Here is a 16,743-nt window from a genome sequence, read left to right as displayed (position 1 = left end):
GCCCATCAGGACAATCTAAATTTGCATGATCTTATTTATTCAAGATAGAATCCACAAAATAAGAAAACTTAATGTATTTGGTTTTGGACCACTTTAACATAATCACAAACACTAATATAAAGTAAGTATAAGTAAGTCGACCATTTCAAAGTGTTTCAAATGTCACATTGTGGTCATTATTTGCAGTGCTTTGATATTTTATAAAATTATAATGTTAATAATGTTCATCATTATTCTTAAATTGATAGACTGAATGGAAAGGTATGAGACACTCCTTTTACTTTTATCTAAACAACTCCTTCTCAGTGGCAACTCACAGCACACAACTGGTGTGGTAGAGGACTGAGGGTAAAGCCCACCAATGGGGTCAAATCCAGCTGGTCCTCCGACATCCCGGGCGCAGGGGTGAATCGAAAGCGCTGCAGGATGTGTGTGAAGAAGAGGAAGAGCTCCATCCGAGCCAGACCTTCCCCAAGACAAGCCCTGCGGCCTGCAAAGACAGTATTTGTGAATCTAAAAAACAAATACTGTAGCTTAATAAAAGACAGAAAGAGAGGTTGTACCTGCAGAGAAGGGCAAGAAAGCATCCCTCCTGATGAATTTACCCTCCTCGTCCAGGAAGTGGGAAGGGTTGAAGGTGTTTGGTGTCTCCCACTCACTCTCATCATAGAGGACAGATGTCAGCAGAGGGAGCACAGTGGTCCCCTTGGTGCACCAAGTGACAAATCATTATTTTTTAACTTGATTGGGATCCTTTATTCACGGAGCAGCAGCTGACCTTTTCAATGAAGTATCCCTGGAAGGTGACGTCTCTGCTGGTGCTGTGAGTGATGGACGTGGGGACAATGTTGGCGAACCTCTGCGTCTCGTGGATGACAGCATCGATGTAAGGCAGGTTCCTCCTGTCCTCCATTGTGATCTGACGGTCTCCCACCACCCTACTAAGCTCCTCCTGGACCCGATCTGCAGGAAATAGACCACTGATAGTAATGCCACTCTACCACTACTCTCTCATGCAACCACTGTTAGTAATGTAAATTGCATTATTATTATGGTTTGCACCTTGTATTTGAGGGTACTTGGCCATTAAAAGTAAACTCCAGCGAAGAGTGTTTGATGTTGTGTCCGTTCCAGCGCCAAACAAATTCATCACACTGTAGACCAGGTTTTCATCATGGTAGTGCACCCCTTGAGCATCAGACTCCTAACAAAAGAAAACATATTTTTTATGCGCATGGTTGCATTAAGGAGACTTGAAAATGTAAACACAATGACGTCTTACCTCCAGACTCTGTTTACGTGTATAGAAAGCATCGACAAAGCACCGACATATGTCAGGATTGAAAGTCTCCCTTAGTTTGTTTATTAATTGCAATAAATGCTGTTTGTTGATCTCCACGTTCTTCATTAAATCCCTCCAGTTTTTAAGCCAAGGACCCAGCCATGGAAACACATTGTAGATCTGTAATGGAGCAAACTTTACATTATCCCCTTCAGTGCATTTTTGGTAAATATTATTATTCCTGGGCAATACGAATATCAATATTATATAATATATGATATTTATGATGTACATAGCCACTATACTCAGGTGACTTATAAATAAATGTGCTGCTTTTGTAACATGCAAACAGTCTAAAAGTTACAATCTACAAAAGTTAAGTTGTATTTAGATTTTCTCTTATCTAAAACCCAACATTTTTGTCACTTTTAAACTCAAACAATAATTGTGACAAGGACATTTTATTGCAAATATTACAGTGGGTTCCAAAACAATAGAGTTGTATTTTACACAAGGGTGAATGCAGAGGCTTTGTAACAATGAAGACCACACGTCTTTTGAGGGAAAGAACTGGCGAAAGAGGCAGAAAAAGGGCAGCTTATGGCTCTGCCTGAAAAGAAAGGAAAAGTTCTGGGAAAAGAATACCTGATCTCAAAAAGAGTAACAGGAGCCAACCTCTGTCAGCTGAAGGGCGTACCAGGAGAACTCCCTTTCATTGCACCAGGAGACTTTCCAGGATGAAAGGGTCAAAACTTTGAGGATTGCTGGTTCTTGGCTGATGACCCTGCAGTTAACCCATGGACACTGGAGAAGGTATGACAGGCAGAAATGCCCTGCAGGAAATTCCACCTTCCTAAACATTTACTGAATTCTGGGAACCCAGTGGCTACTGTGAACAGAGCAGTTGGCATCCAGAGATGACTGGAGAACAGCAGGGAAAGACTGGATGGCATCAGGCGAAGAACGCACTGGGAATGGGCGGCTATTTACCCAAACCACAAGTCCCTAAAAAGAGTGACAAGTTACGAAGAAGAATTCAAGATAAAAACTAGCTGCAGGCTCTCTGAGAGGCGGGATGAAAGATGGGCCTAACAGGGTGGAAAACACAGTAACGACCCCAATGAAAAAGATAGCGATTGCACCACAACTCCAGTCAACGAGGAGAAGATCCTCTGAAAGTGTCCTTGCGGATGGTAAAACTGTTTAGAGGGGTAAGAATCCACCAGAAGAAATCTAAGTGTCCTCAGAAAGGCAATCAGCAACCATTTAAACAAGAGGGACCAAAAGCCTTGTCGAAAACTGTTGAACACACGAAGGGCACAGATGAGGGTTGCCCCCTGGGGAAGGAGGAACTCCTACATGCGGTCCTCAATGCCATACATAGACCAGAGCCACTAGTAAAGATCAAGAAGCCAGCTAAAAACAACAAAATCAAAAGAGCAAAGTCCATCGGTATAGAGGCATGGCACAAATTGGATATATACCTGAGAGACACTGGAGGCACTGTTGCACAGAGGCATTGAAACCAAGATTAACCTATTTGGAAATCTAATACCGGTATATGAATTTATTCTCAAACAGAGGACTGCCCAAAGAGAAAAGAGAAGACGATAAATATAGTTTTATTCAGCTTGTACAAAGGCGCTGATAACTGCGAAAAACTGGAAAAAGGCAACGGAATGAGAGAGAAGGTCTGAAAGCAGGATAGGTGGAGATCCAGCAAAGGCTCGCCAGGCTTCACAGAGCTAAACTCATTAGCAACCATAGCCAACAGAAGTGGAGCGAACCATCTTCTTTAAAGACCATTCAAGCATGCCAGACAACTGTTGGAAGAAAATTATTTTGGGAAGCTCAAAGTCATTAAAGAACAAATGGAACCACATTTTCTAACGCAGTAGACTGGACAACTCCTTATGAACACCAGGGTATATTCAACAGCCTGCCCCACGAACAGCAGAATTCTAAACTATGCCCCACAACATTAGCAAAGTCAGGCAAGTAGTTAAAAAGGCAAAGTCCTCTCCTGCATGTCTCCAATGGAATCCCATACCTCAACAAAATATGTCCCAATGTACTAGAGCTGTTTTGGTACCTAATGAGAACAGCATGGAAGAAACACCTCTTTGCATCAGAGTGGAAAAGAGCGGTAGCAGTCTTCATCCCCAAGGAATCAAATGCCAAAGACATCAGCCAATTCAGCAAAGCCGTGCTAAACACACAAGGGAAGATCTTTTGCTCTGTGATGACTATTTTGACACCAATTGCAAGGGTGTCAAGCACCCTACAATCATCTGGGACCAAATCCAGAAGGCTGAGCGGAAACGTCATCTGGCTTGACATTGCCAATGCGTGGGGATCAGTACCAGACAAGCTGATCAATGACAGTATGCATTTGATTTTTTTCACATGTGCCCCTGCAAAGGCCTTGATTGGATCCTACTTCAATGACTTGCAGATGTGCTTTACCCATGAAGACTTCACTGCCGGGTGGCATCAGCTACACATAGTAGGTCAGAGACGACTTCAACACTTTTGCCATTGGGGGAAAAAACAGATACTCTCTTCTCTGAACAACCAACGAAAAACGTCAGGAGGCAGTACACCGCCCAACTGTCTGACAAACAGATGGGGAGAACTGCCATGGAGCAGTTAACAGACAGTCTGACAAGGATCCACTAAAGCCAACTTGGGAAATACAAGGTATGGTGCAACCACTTCATTCTCAAAAAAAGGCAGCTGAAAATGAGCGACATCCCCTCATCCACAGCAAGTAAGATGGATAGAAAAGTCAAATCATTCATCAGAAAGTGGTTGGTTGCCAGGGTGCCTCTCTGAAACAGCCCCTATTGTAACTGTTATTGCAGTGTATCAAGTTTGGTACATGCAAGAGAAAACCAGGCTGGTTTTTGCGCTAAGACAACCCACTGATCAATGAATAAGGTTCCATTGTGGAAGAAAGTGGAACGCACAAACTAAAGTCGATCGAACCGTCGCTAAGCTGCAACATCAGAAGATTGTCAGCAGACTCCAGGCAAGAAGAGCAGCACAGGGATCAGGGGAGGTAAGGATAGAGGAAGAGTGCTATAAGATCAAGGCTGTGTTACAGGGCCACCATGGAAGCTGTACAACCTGGGAGGGAGTTATCAGCCGTAACAGACTTAGATTACTGATTCACTAAACCTACGACACACTCTTTTTGTCCTTGTAGCGTCCACCAGCGGTTTGGGAATGAGGGATGCTGTTACCTCTGCAATACCCCGAACGCAAGCCTCCAGCTCATCCTGTCAGGCCGTAAGACCGCACTCTCTCAGAGACGCTATAGATGGTGCCACGACCAGATCCTGAGAAAACTTGCCAATGTGCTGGAGATGTGTGCAAAGACAACCAAGAAGTCAACACCAATAGAGAACCACACTTTGTCATGGGAGTTGGGGAACAGGAAGATACACCATATCAAAGGAAAGACCATGACCCTTTTCTCCGTGAGGGAGACATGAGGGTTGACCTAGACAGGCAACTTTGGTACCCTATAGTGATAACCATTTGCTATGACATTGTTGTTTGGTCCACCAACTTAGTCAATGCACCTCATCACATTGATGATTCAACAGGAGGAAGGTATTGAGGCTGCATTCGAGCGCAAGTAGGCCAATGACGTCAGGTTGGCCGTCGAGTGCGGAGAGGCTGGCTGGAAGACAACCATCTACCCAGCTGAGGTTGGATGCAGACGCTTTATTGGAATGTTAACCACACACCTCTTGAGGGACGCACTGGAGGGAAGAGGGCAGCAAAACAATGGCAGAGGAGGCAGAAAAAATAAGCGTTTGGCTCTAGCTGAGGAAAAAGGATAGGTACTAGGAAAAGAACACCTAACCCAAAAAGAGACGGAATGACAGGGAAATGTCCCCTGTCACTACTGTGCCACCAGGAGATGTTCCAGGATGGAAAGGGTGGAAGGGGTGAAACCTTGAGGTGGTTGGTGGTTCCTAGCTGATGAACCTGCAGCTGACCCACAGGCACTGGAGGAGGTGCGACAGGCAGAAATGTCCAGCAAGAAATTACACCTACCAGTATGTTTACTATAATGCAGTCTAAAATGTGTATGTAAATGTATGTAAATAAAGTCCATCTTTTTAGACACAGCTATTAGTGTGCTCTAAAGTGTCTCTAAAACGTATAAGTTCATAAAAGGAAAGGCATTGCAACTGTCTCATCTTTTTAGCCCCTATCAATACACAACGGGTTTATGGAGTACCACGATGGAAGCTGATCCAGACAGGCGGATGGTTTCTTGGTCATTTTTCACCATATCCTGGAGGACTGGATCTTTAAAGTCAAACCTCTCTCCGAACATGATGGCCGAAATGATATTTGAAGCCGCATAGCTGATGATCGTTGTTGTGTCAAAGGCTTTGCCTGAGAGGAAAGACAGAGTGCATGACTGTATCGACCACAGCAAATACAAATCAATACAAAAGTTACCTTTATGTTTTTCAAACTCTTCAATGAGGTAGTGACACTCCTCAGTGATTTTCTCCTCACTGAGCCTCTTGCCCATCCCAAAATCTCTCAGAGTTGTTAAGGTAAAGCGCCTCAATTCCTTCCAGCTATCACCATTGGAGAATATTATGCCTGGAAGAAGATTACAAGTGTGTTTTTAACGGGAGAAAACATTTTTCTGTCTTGGGTATCCCTTTGTACCAAGTGTACTTTTCTGGGTGTGTGGCCAGGACTCACTAACAGTTGTGCTCTACAGTCTTGCCTAGAAACATGCAAATCTGTATATCTATAAGGCTTGGCTTCACATTTGATTGTTGCTGCTTATTGTACAATGTACTTAGTCTATCCCCTCCTGCTCCGGCCCGGCTGCACCAAATGATAATATAAATACATTTAATAAAGTCAAATACAAATAAGGCAACAAGAGAAGTATCCTAAACTTCTCTTTTGTAAAGTAAATCTGAACAGCCGATATGGGCATCTACATCTACTATATGATTTGCCTGAGAAGCTGGACAGGACATAAAAAAAATAATTAAATAAATAAATAACTAATAATATAAAATGTGGATTGTTACGATCATGCCTTAATAAAGAAGTTGTTAATAACGCTGAACAACTTCACTTTTTGCACCATAATCTTGTGCCACCTAATTGGGACTACTAATTGATTTAAGAGTCACACTTTTGGCCAATTCTATTTAACTTTGTTTTCTTTACTTTGTCAAACTTCATGGAGCTATTCATTTATTGAAATGTGTATATATGTGTATTATAAGAAAATAATTGCACTTTTTGTTTTTCTATGTATTTACTTGTGGGTTTTTTTTAAATAAACATGCTTAATGCATTTAAACCAGGGGTCTCAAACTCAATTTACCTGGGTGCCACTGGATGCAGAAACTGGGTGAGGCTGGGCCGCAAGAGAAGATTTCTTAAAAAAAATCTAAAATGCACTTTTTAATGAATTCCCCTTCTTTGAATGGCTTTCCCGCCCTAGCAACCATCTCACTCACCATTTAGCTAGCTTTGACTGCTGCATCGCTCTTTTCGCTTGCTTTCTTGACGAAATCTTGTTGCCTCAGTAGGCTGGTTTTAAAATTTGCAACCCGGTTCACTCTCTCATCTCCCTGGTATTTTGCATACTCCTCAGCATGTCTAGTTGTATAATGACGTTTCAAATTGTATTCCTTGTGCACCGCAACTTTCTCTGTATCAACTACAGAAAAGAGCTATAAGGATTATTCATAAAGTAGATTACTTAGAACACAATAACATATTTATTAATTCGGGTTTATTGAAATTACAGGAGCTAGTAAAGTAACAGACATTCTGTGTCATGTTTAAGGCTAAAAGTAAAACATTACCAGCAAATTTACAAAAAATATTTGTCATCACTTCTGAGAATGAAGAGCATAGAAGAAAAGGTCATTTCCAACATCAGTATTCAAGGACAACTTTAAAACAAATGTGCTTATCAGTGGTGGGGGTTAAACTATGGAATTCTCTTTACAATGAGATAAAATATTGTAAAAATATATTCCAATTGAAAAAATATATAAAGACAGAACAATAACATCATATTATATCAACCATAAGTGTTTACATTTTGCTTTAAACAAAGTTTGTAATAGTATTATTCAAAATGTTGATGCCAATTTGTCACTTTTAGTTGCCTAGTCAGTGCTCTAGGATTTTGTGATTATTGCAACCGAAATTGCCTGAATTAGCAGCAGCTTTTTTAGAATTATTCTTTTTTCAATAGCATTGAATCTACTTTTGATTCTATGAACTTGTTATGAATGTCTTCAGTGTCCCTTAATCTAAAAAGGCACAGGATTTCAACCATAGTATGTGTTGATGTTTTACTCGTTTTACACCACAGACTTAAAAGTAGGCACGAGATGGCCAAAAAAAAGCACATCCCCATATGTCATTGTCAAATTACTGTACTGTTGTCATTTAATAATAGTAGAACTATAGAAATAAATAGCCCCAAAGACTTCCTTGGTCGTTGTCTGCACGGTCATCCACAAGTTGCAGACATTCTCTGTGTATGTTTTACACTTGAAAAGTGTTTGTCCACCTTAAAGGCCTACTGAAACCCACTACTACCGACCACGCAGTCTGATAGTTTATATATTAATGATGAAATTTTAACATTGCAACACATGCCAATACGGCCGGGTTAACTTATAAAGTGCAATTTGAAATTTCCCGGGAAACTTCCGCTTGAAAACGTCGCGGTATGATGACGTATGCGCGTGACCTCACGAGGTCAAGGGAAGTGTTTGGACCCAATTCAAATACCTCTGTTTTCTTCGACAAAATTCCACAGTATTCTGGACGTCTGTGTTGGTGAATATTTTGCAATTTGTTTAATGGACAATGGAGACTGCAAATAAGAAAGTTGTAGGTGCGATCGGTGGAGCGGCGGACTACAGCAACACCAACACCAGGAGGTTGTGTTGTTTTGAGCAGGATAGCAGACGCACTACGGTGAGTACAGCTTTGGCTTCCAAACATTTGATCGCTTGCCCGTACGTGCGTGTCGATATGTGCATGTCACGTACGTAACTTTGGGGAAATACATGTTTCTTGCCGACTCTGATGGCGGCCGGGGTGTCGTCAAAAGCGTACAACGCCCGCCGCATCTAAGTTAGCTTCTATTTTTTTAGCTTCGCCAAGCTGAAAATAATTAACCGTGTATTTACATGTTCATGGTTTAATTGTATTGTTGATCTTCTGTCTATCCTTCCAGTCAGGTTTTTTTTTTATTTAGTTTCTATCTGCATTTGAGACTGATGCTATCACGTTGGCTCCGTAGCTAAGTTAGCTTCTATTTTTTTAGCTTCGCCAAGCTGAAAATTATTAACTGTGTTTTTACATGTTCATGTTTTAATAGTATTGTTGATCTTCTGTCTATCCTTCCAGTCAGGGTTTTTTTAAATTTTGTTTCTATCTGCATTTGAGCCTGCTATCACGTTAGCTATGTAGCTAAGTTAGCTTCTATTTTTTTAGCTTCGCAAAGCTGAACATTATTAACCGTGTATTTACATGTTCAGTCACTGTGAATGTCCATTTCGCGTTCTCGACTCTCATTTTCAAGAGAATATAGTATCTGAGGTGGTTTAAAATACAAATCCGTGATCCACAATAGAAAAAGGAGAGAGTGTGGAATCCAGTGAGCCAGCTTGTACCTAAGTTACGGTCAGAGCGAAAAAAGATACACCCCGCACTACACTGTAGTCCTTCACTCCAAAGTTCTTCATCCACGAATCTTTCATCTTCGCTCAAATTAGTGGGGTAATCGTCGCTTTCTCGGTCCGAATCTCTCTTGCTCCATTGTAAACAAAGCGGAATTGTGAGGAATACTTTGTCTTGTGACGTCACGCTACTTCCGGTAGGGGCAAGGGTTGTTTTTATCAGATACCAAAAGTTGCGATCTTTAGCGTTGTTGTTCTATACTAAATCCTTTCAGCAAAAATATGGCAATATCGCGAAATGATCAAGTATGACACATAGAATGGATCTGCTATTCCCGTTTAAATTTAAAAAATTCATTTCAGTAGGCCTTTAAACATTTATTCATGTTCCAAAACATTTACCTCCAGAAATAAATAATATTTGTGAACTTTTGAGAGCAATCTATAGCGGTATTTTTTGTTTGATTATTGCGGGCTTTGGACAAAGTTGCGCGGCCACAACTTGGCATGAATTGAATTGGCACCATCGCCTGGTGGGACTGTCTAGAGCAGTTTTGTCGCAATGTATGTGTCCTGCCACATCTCTCTGTCCTATTTCTACATAGAAGGGCAGGGAGTCACGAGGGTGGCACTAAAGACCTGCATGAGGCTCGAGAGCCGCGGGTTGCTGACCACCGGTCGACTTCTGTTCATCTTTGTTAGGTAGTTATCCTGAATTCTGCCATTAACAAGCAAATGCGATGTTTTTCGTGCATGTCCCTAAAACTATTTTTTCAAAAGTAAAAAAGGCCTGCTAATTAGCCAGGTGTTTGATCTAGGCATCCAGTCCGTGCAGCTAAATTTGCTTTGTGTGTCTGACTTATCTTTGTTATGCATCAACCTTTAACCTCCAGTGGGACAGACTTACGTAAGTATCGCACTTTGTGTCATAAGAAATTGCTACTAGCAACTAGCAATGCAACAATCACGGATTCTCACTGTACGATAATAGTATAGGTCAGGGGTCGGCAACCCAAAATGTTGAAAGAGCCATATTGGACCAAAAATACAAAAACAAATCTGTCTGGAGCCGCAAAAAATTAAAAGCCATATTACATACAGATAGTGTGTCATGAGATAAACATTGAATTAAGATGACTTAAAGGAAACTAAATGACCTCAAATATACCTACAGATGAGGCATAATGATGCAATATGTACATATAGCTAGCCTAAATAGCATGTTAGCATCGATTAGCTTGCAGTCATGCAGTGACCAAATATGTCTGATTAGCACTTCACACAAGTCAAAAACATCAACAAAACTCACCTTTGTGCATTCATGCACAACGTTAAAAGTCTGGTGGACAAAATGAGACAGAAAAAGAAGTGGCATAAAACACGACCTAGAAAGTCAGAGAAAGTTATACATGTAAACAAACTACGGTGAGTTCAAGGACCGCCAAAATTAGTAGGACAAAACGGCGCTCGCCAAATACTCGAATCAGTGAAGCATGTTTAATATAAACAGTGTGCTTTATAACAATTAGGGAGGTTTATGTCATGTTTGTCCTCCTACAGAAACCATATTAAAACAAGAAATATATTTTTTTCCCCTCATCTTTTTCCATTTTTCATACATTTTTGTAAAAGCTCCACAGAGCCACTAAGGCGGCGCTAAAGAGCCGCGGGTTGCCGACCCCTGGTCTAGGTAATAATCACAGATTATTATGCATTGATTAATTTCACACTCACAATAAAATCACAAAGACATTCCTTTGAGATTTTAAAGTGTTATTACTGTTTGAAATAACAGTACTCCAATACTACAATTATAATAACAGTAAAAAGAAATACATCTAAACTAAAAGTATTATCAACAATATATCAACTCATTAATATTGGTATTAATAATAAAAGATTACATTTATTGATCCCCAGGGGAAAATGTTACTTATGTGGCTAATAAACTAAAGAGTTTATTTATTGTTAATAAATGTATTCTATGGATGTATGATTATATACTAAATGTATTTGACCTTTTAGCCCCAACTTTCTTTTGCCAGGTTTAGCAAATGGATGAGCCATCATCTTCAATGACTCTCGGGTTATTTTTTAAATACCCGAAATGTTCCCACACTGCTGACTTCAGCTTTTATTTATTTATTTATTTATATTTTTTTTTGCTTTGTCCTGCCACCATTTTTACGATGTCTCTCGATAGGTGCGTATAAACACGTGCACGGCCGGTGTAACTTTGTTTTTGTTCCGTGCAGGGTGTGCCGAAAATAACGCACCAGAATAAAGTCTGAGAAGGGCTGAAAAACACGAACTAAATAACTGTGACATTTCTAATCACGGTTAATAGTAAAACCTGTTATTTATTGCATCCCTACTAGCAACTTACATTATTAGGCTTTGTTCACACTGCAGGTCAATTCCTATTTTTTCCCCCATGTGAGACCAGAAGGAGGACTATAAAACTGATGGTTTGGCTTCTCCAAGTTAGGAGAGACACATTTTCTTGAGAGACCCATTTTCTTGACCTGACCTCCTCCAGGTACTGCAGTCCTGTACAATGACACTCGCTTGTAATAAAGCAACTTTTGGTTCAGTAAAACCTGACCTCCTCCAGGTACTGCAGTCCTGTACAATGACACTCGCTTGTAATGGGGCGGTATGGCGTAGTGGGTAGAGCGCCCGTGTCAGAAACCTGAGGGTTGCAGGTTCGCTCCCCGCCTCTTACCATGCCGTTGTGTCCTTGGGCAGGACACTTCACCCTTGCCCCCGGTGCCGCTCACACCGGTGAATGAATGTTGAATGAATGATAGGTGGTGGTCGGAGGGGCCGTAGGCGCAAATTGGCAGCCATGCTTCCGTCAGTCTACCCCAGGGCAGCTGTAGCTACGAAAGTAGCTTACCACCACCAGGTGTGTATGAATGATGGGTTTTTTAACATGTAAAGCGACTTTGGGTACTTAGAAAAGCACTATATAAATCCCAGGTATTATTATTATTAATAAAGCAACTTTTGGTTCAGTAAAACCTGACCTCCTCCAGGTACTGCAGTCCTGTACAATGACGCTCGCTTGTAATAAAGCAACTTTTGGTTCAGTAAAACCTGACCTCCTCCAGGTACTGCAGTCATGTACAATGACACTCGCTTGTAATAAAGCAACTTTTGGTTCAGTAAAACCTGACCTCCTCCAGGTACTGCAGTCATGTACAAAGACGCTCGCTTGTAATGAAGCATTTTTTGGTTCAGTAAAACCTGACCTCCTCCAGGTACTGCAGTCATGTACAATGACACTCGCTTGTAATAAAACAACTTTTGGTTCAGTAAAACCTGACCTCCTCCAGGTACTGCAGTCATGTACAATGACGCTCGCTTGTATTAAAGCAACTTTTGGTTTAGTAAAACCTGACCTCCTCCAGGTACTGCAGTCCTGTACAATGACGCTCGCTTGTAATAAAGCAACTTTTGGTTCAGTAAAGCGTCTCCGACGTCTGTTTTGATCCAGCCGCACTGCCGTGTCATCCTTCTGTCCGTACGAGGATGGCAAGACCAGAAATACACATCAATATAAATCGGGTATGTTATCGAAGGACCAATATGTCAACAAATAGCGATAAGTGTCTTCGCCAAAATTGATGGTTGCAAAACAAATAGTTGACATCTGAGCAGAAAACATAATATGTTTGGAGAATTAATGTCAATGTTTCACAACTCCTGCTCGTCCACACGCTTAATATTTTACGTGCAATATTTCGGTTCAGAAAATGTTGACTAATTTGATTGCACAAAATCATCGAAATTGCCACAAAAGCGCCACGACTGAGACCTAGAGACCTGCTCAGTGGCCTTGTGGTTAGAGTGTCCGCCCTGAGATCGGTAGGTCGTGAGTTCAAAGACTATAAAAATGGGACCCATTACCTCCCTGCTTGGCACTCAGCATCAAGGGTTGGAACTGGGGGGTGAAATCACCAAAATGATTCCCGAGCGCGGCCACAGCTGCTGCTCACTGCTCCCCTCACCTCACCTCCCAGGGGGTGGAACAAGGGGATGGGTCAAATGCAGAGGGTAATTTCACCACACCTAGTGTGTGTGTGACTATCAGTGGTACTTTAACTTTACTAGAATTGAAGCCATGTTTACTTCTGTAAACACTGTGACGTCATGATGTCATGACTGCATGCATTAGGAATCAATTATTTTTTTGTTACGTGAACAATTACATGCAGAGATCAGATTTGACACGAAAAAAATCCCATTTCGAAATCCGACACTGCAGTGTGAACGTGAAGCCTTAGTTGGTGACTTAGCATGTTTTCAAGACCCCTAGAGACATGGGAAATATTTACCGTGCCCTTTGGTGAAATCGTGGAATAAAGGGGTGATTTCTCTCTCCCCAAACTCCTCAGCATGGTTGATGAGAGCCTGTCTGACTGTCTTGCTTCCAGCCAGGACCACCACCTTCTTGAGTCCCAAGTAGACGGTAAACACCGGTCCGTACTTTTTAGACAGCTAAACAAATCAGGGTTAGGTCCATGCAACACGTGCACTTAAACATCAGTATGAAAAACAAGAATGACTCACGTCAAATAGGGACTTATCAAGCCACTTGAGATCCAACTGATGCAGGTTACCAATCAAAGGAAGACGTCTGGGCCCAGGAAGACGCTTCTGTTCATCTTGGAAAGTCCAACTGGAGTACAAAAGATAGACGGCCAGCAAGCCTGCAAGAAGCCCCAACCAGGAGGCCAAAGCAGGAGCCTGCAGGAGCTCTTCAAACATGCTGTGTCAGGGCACGCACCTTCACAAACACACTTGCTGCACACGCTCAGTGGCTCTCTATAAAAGATGTCCCTCCAATCACACTCCAGTGGGCGTGTTGACACAGCCTTGCCAACAAAATAGAAAGTTCACAGAGGCATGTAAGGTGATCACTATCTTCTAATGACAAAAATGCAATGTTTGATTTCACTACTTTCTGGCAAAAAGTTCATTTTAAAATATACCCAACTTTTACACTTCGATTGCGGGGCTATTTTATTTAACATTTATAGGGAAGTGTAAACCTAGTAACTTAAGGTTATGTTAATAATTTAACATGACACCTTGCATAATCATTTTGGTTTCACTGTCTTTCCTTACTTGTTAACTCCAGTCCAAAGTGAGGTCCTGAGGCAATTTGGGACCTGCAGCTCGAGTTTCATTGGCCTGCATAACGTTGTAGTAACACAAATAAAAAACTATCCAGCTAAAATGTGAAAATGGTAGGGGTGTAACGGTACGTGTATTTGTATTGAACCGTTTCGGTACAGGGGTTTCGGTTCGGTTTGGAGGTGTACCGAACGAGTTTTCACACGGACATATTAGGTAGCCGCCTCCGCTTCCGTCTGCCTCCGTCAGTCCTCTACACCAGTGTTTTTCAACCTTTTTTGAGCCATGGCACATTTTTTGCGTTTAAAAAATCTGGAGGCACACCACCAGCAGAAATCATTAAAAAACTAAACTCAGTAGATAGTAAAAAGTCGTTGTCGCAATTGTTGGATATGACTTTAAACCATAACAAAGCATGCATCAATATAGCTCTTGTCTCAAAGTAGGTGTACTGTCACCACCTGTCACATCACACCGTGACTTATTTGTTTGTTTTTTTTGCTGTTTTCCTGTGTGTAGTGTTTTAGTTCTTGTCTTGCGCTCCTATTTTGGTGGCTTTTTTTGGTATTTTCCTGTAGCAGTTTCATGTCTTCTTTTAAGCGATATTTCCCGCATCTACTTTGTTTTAGCAATGAAGAATATTTCAGTTGTTTTTATCCTTCTTTGTGGGGACATTGTTGATTGTCATGTCATGTTCGGATGTACATTGTCTTTGCTCCAGAGTAAGTCTTTGCTGTCGTCCAGCATTCTGTTTTTGTTTACTTTGTAGCCAGTTCAGTTTTAGTTTTGTTCTGCATAGCCTTCCCTAAGCTTCAATGCCTTTTCTTAGGGGCACTCACCTTTTGTTTATTTTTTTGTTTAAGCATTAGACACCTTTTTTACCTACACACTGCCTCCCGCTGTTTTTTGCTGATTTACGTGGACCCCGACTTAAACAAGTTGAAAAACTTATTGGGGTGTTACCATTTAGTGGTCAATTGTACGGAATATGTACTGAACTGTGCAATATACTAATAAAAGTTTCAATCAATCAATCAATTCCGACATCTACAAAGCAATTAGCTACCGGCTGCCACCTACTGATATGGAAGAGTATTACACGGTTACTCTGCCGAGCTCTAGACAGCACCGACACTCAACAACAACACATCATTTGCAGACTATAATTACTGGTTTGCAAAAAATATTTTTAACCCAAATAGGTGAAATTAGATAATCTCCCACGGCACACCAGACTGTATCTCACGGCACACTAGTGTGCCGCGGCACAGTGGTTGAAAAACACTGCTCTACACAGCACCCAGCATTGTCCCACCCACACAACCATCTGATTGGTTACAAACAGAGCGGTAACAGCCAATCAGCAGTGCGTATTCAGAGCGCATGTAGTCAGTGCTTAGCGTTTAGCAGGTTAGCATCAGGCTGCGGACTCTCCCCAAATGATAATAGACACCTCCCAGTCAACTACTAGTAACATCACTATGAGCCCGTTGACCTTCTAGAAATATAAAAGGCAGTTCAGCTCGCTCGCAGTCCTGGCTTGAGGTGAATGCTAATTAGCTTTTAGCATAACGTTAGCTCATTATGCAGTGTGTGTGTGTGTGTTACGGAAAGCAAAGCCCTGTCTGTCTGTTATTTCACTTTACCTTTTTCTGTGTTGAATGAGCTGTGTTGAAGCAGCAAAAAAGGACATTATGTTAAATGAAGAGTTTCTGTCTCTGATAGTTGATATAATAATGTAACTGCATCATTAAGCCTACATGAACTCCATGGTGTTCAGGGATGAATAGTCTCTCCTATTGCTATTGTAGCATTTTTTCAGCTATAGTTACATTAATCATTAGTAATGCAGCAGCCTAGTTTTGAATGGCAGGGTCCCTGCTATCACATGTTGATAAAAACAGGGCCGGCCCGTGGCATAGGCCGTATAGGCAAATGCTAAGGGCGCCGTCCATCAGGGGGCGCCACGCCAGTGCCACAAATGTTGGAGAAAAAAAAAATTAAAAAAAAGTTGGTATTATTATTTCTAAATACAAAAAATAATCCCACGTTAATTAAAATGCAAAGTAAAGCCTATTTAATAGAAATATTATTTATTACAACATTATGCCCCCCCACTCCATCCCCCCGCACGGTGCGCCCCCTCCCTTCCCGTATCATGACTCTTTTTGGACGTCACCACATCAAAAAACTACACAAGATGTCAAAATGGCCAAAACTGTCAGGTGCCCAGGGAAGAAAAAATAGAAAAGAAGAGGAGAAACGAGAAAAAGACGGAGGTAGCAGGTAGGTAACGTTAGCCTACATGAAATTATTTGTCTGTTACAGAATAGTAACCTGGCTTTAAGCTAATGTTACATGATTCGGCAATTGCTAATCAATAAATAGCTAGTTCTGTTTTAACGTCGTGTTAATATTGTGGAGGGGGCTAAATTGTTATGGAAAATAATAATGTAACGTTAGGTAATTACAGTACTCCCTGGTGTACAGTAATTTGTAAGTCATTCTAGTTAATGCAGTATTAAAAAGCACAAATAGAGAACTCTGTAGGATCCCCTTTTTTTTGTAATATAGTTGTTAAAGTCATACTGGTTTGATATCTTGTTTTGTGCA

General features: G+C 41.3%; 1 protein-coding gene across 1 annotated transcript; it reads right to left on the bottom strand.

Annotated features, from left to right (window-relative positions):
- Positions 1-20: 20 nt before the first annotated feature.
- On the bottom strand, positions 21-13,781 carry LOC133642799 (cytochrome P450 2K1-like). Its single transcript, XM_062037189.1, has 9 exons — positions 13,564-13,781; positions 13,329-13,491; positions 5,765-5,914; positions 5,538-5,698; positions 1,283-1,462; positions 1,063-1,204; positions 779-963; positions 564-705; positions 21-490 (listed from the first exon to the last, which is right to left on the bottom strand). The coding sequence occupies exons 1-9, from the start codon at positions 13,759-13,761 to the stop codon at positions 303-305; spliced, it is 1,509 nt and encodes a 502-aa protein (XP_061893173.1). The 5' UTR covers positions 13,762-13,781; the 3' UTR covers positions 21-302.
- Positions 13,782-16,743: the final 2,962 nt, after the last annotated feature.

Source organism: Entelurus aequoreus, linkage group LG25 (assembly GCF_033978785.1).
Source record: "Entelurus aequoreus isolate RoL-2023_Sb linkage group LG25, RoL_Eaeq_v1.1, whole genome shotgun sequence".
Classification (NCBI taxonomy): Eukaryota; Metazoa; Chordata; class Actinopteri; order Syngnathiformes; family Syngnathidae; genus Entelurus; species Entelurus aequoreus.
This window is presented reverse-complemented; position numbering and strand designations above follow the sequence as displayed.

Bases quoted from the DNA above. Each gene is read 5' to 3' on its own strand.
- LOC133642799 (XM_062037189.1), bottom strand. From the start codon at position 13,761: ATGTTTGAAGAGCTCCTGCAGGCTCCTGCTTTGGCCTCCTGGTTGGGG. The intron at 5,915-13,328 runs GTAAATATTTCC...ATCTTCTTCCAG, and splicing joins CGATTTCACCAAAGGGCACG to GCATAATATTCTCCAATGGT. The intron at 964-1,062 runs GTGCAAACCATA...TATTTCCTGCAG, and splicing joins CAAGTACCCTCAAATACAAG to ATCGGGTCCAGGAGGAGCTT.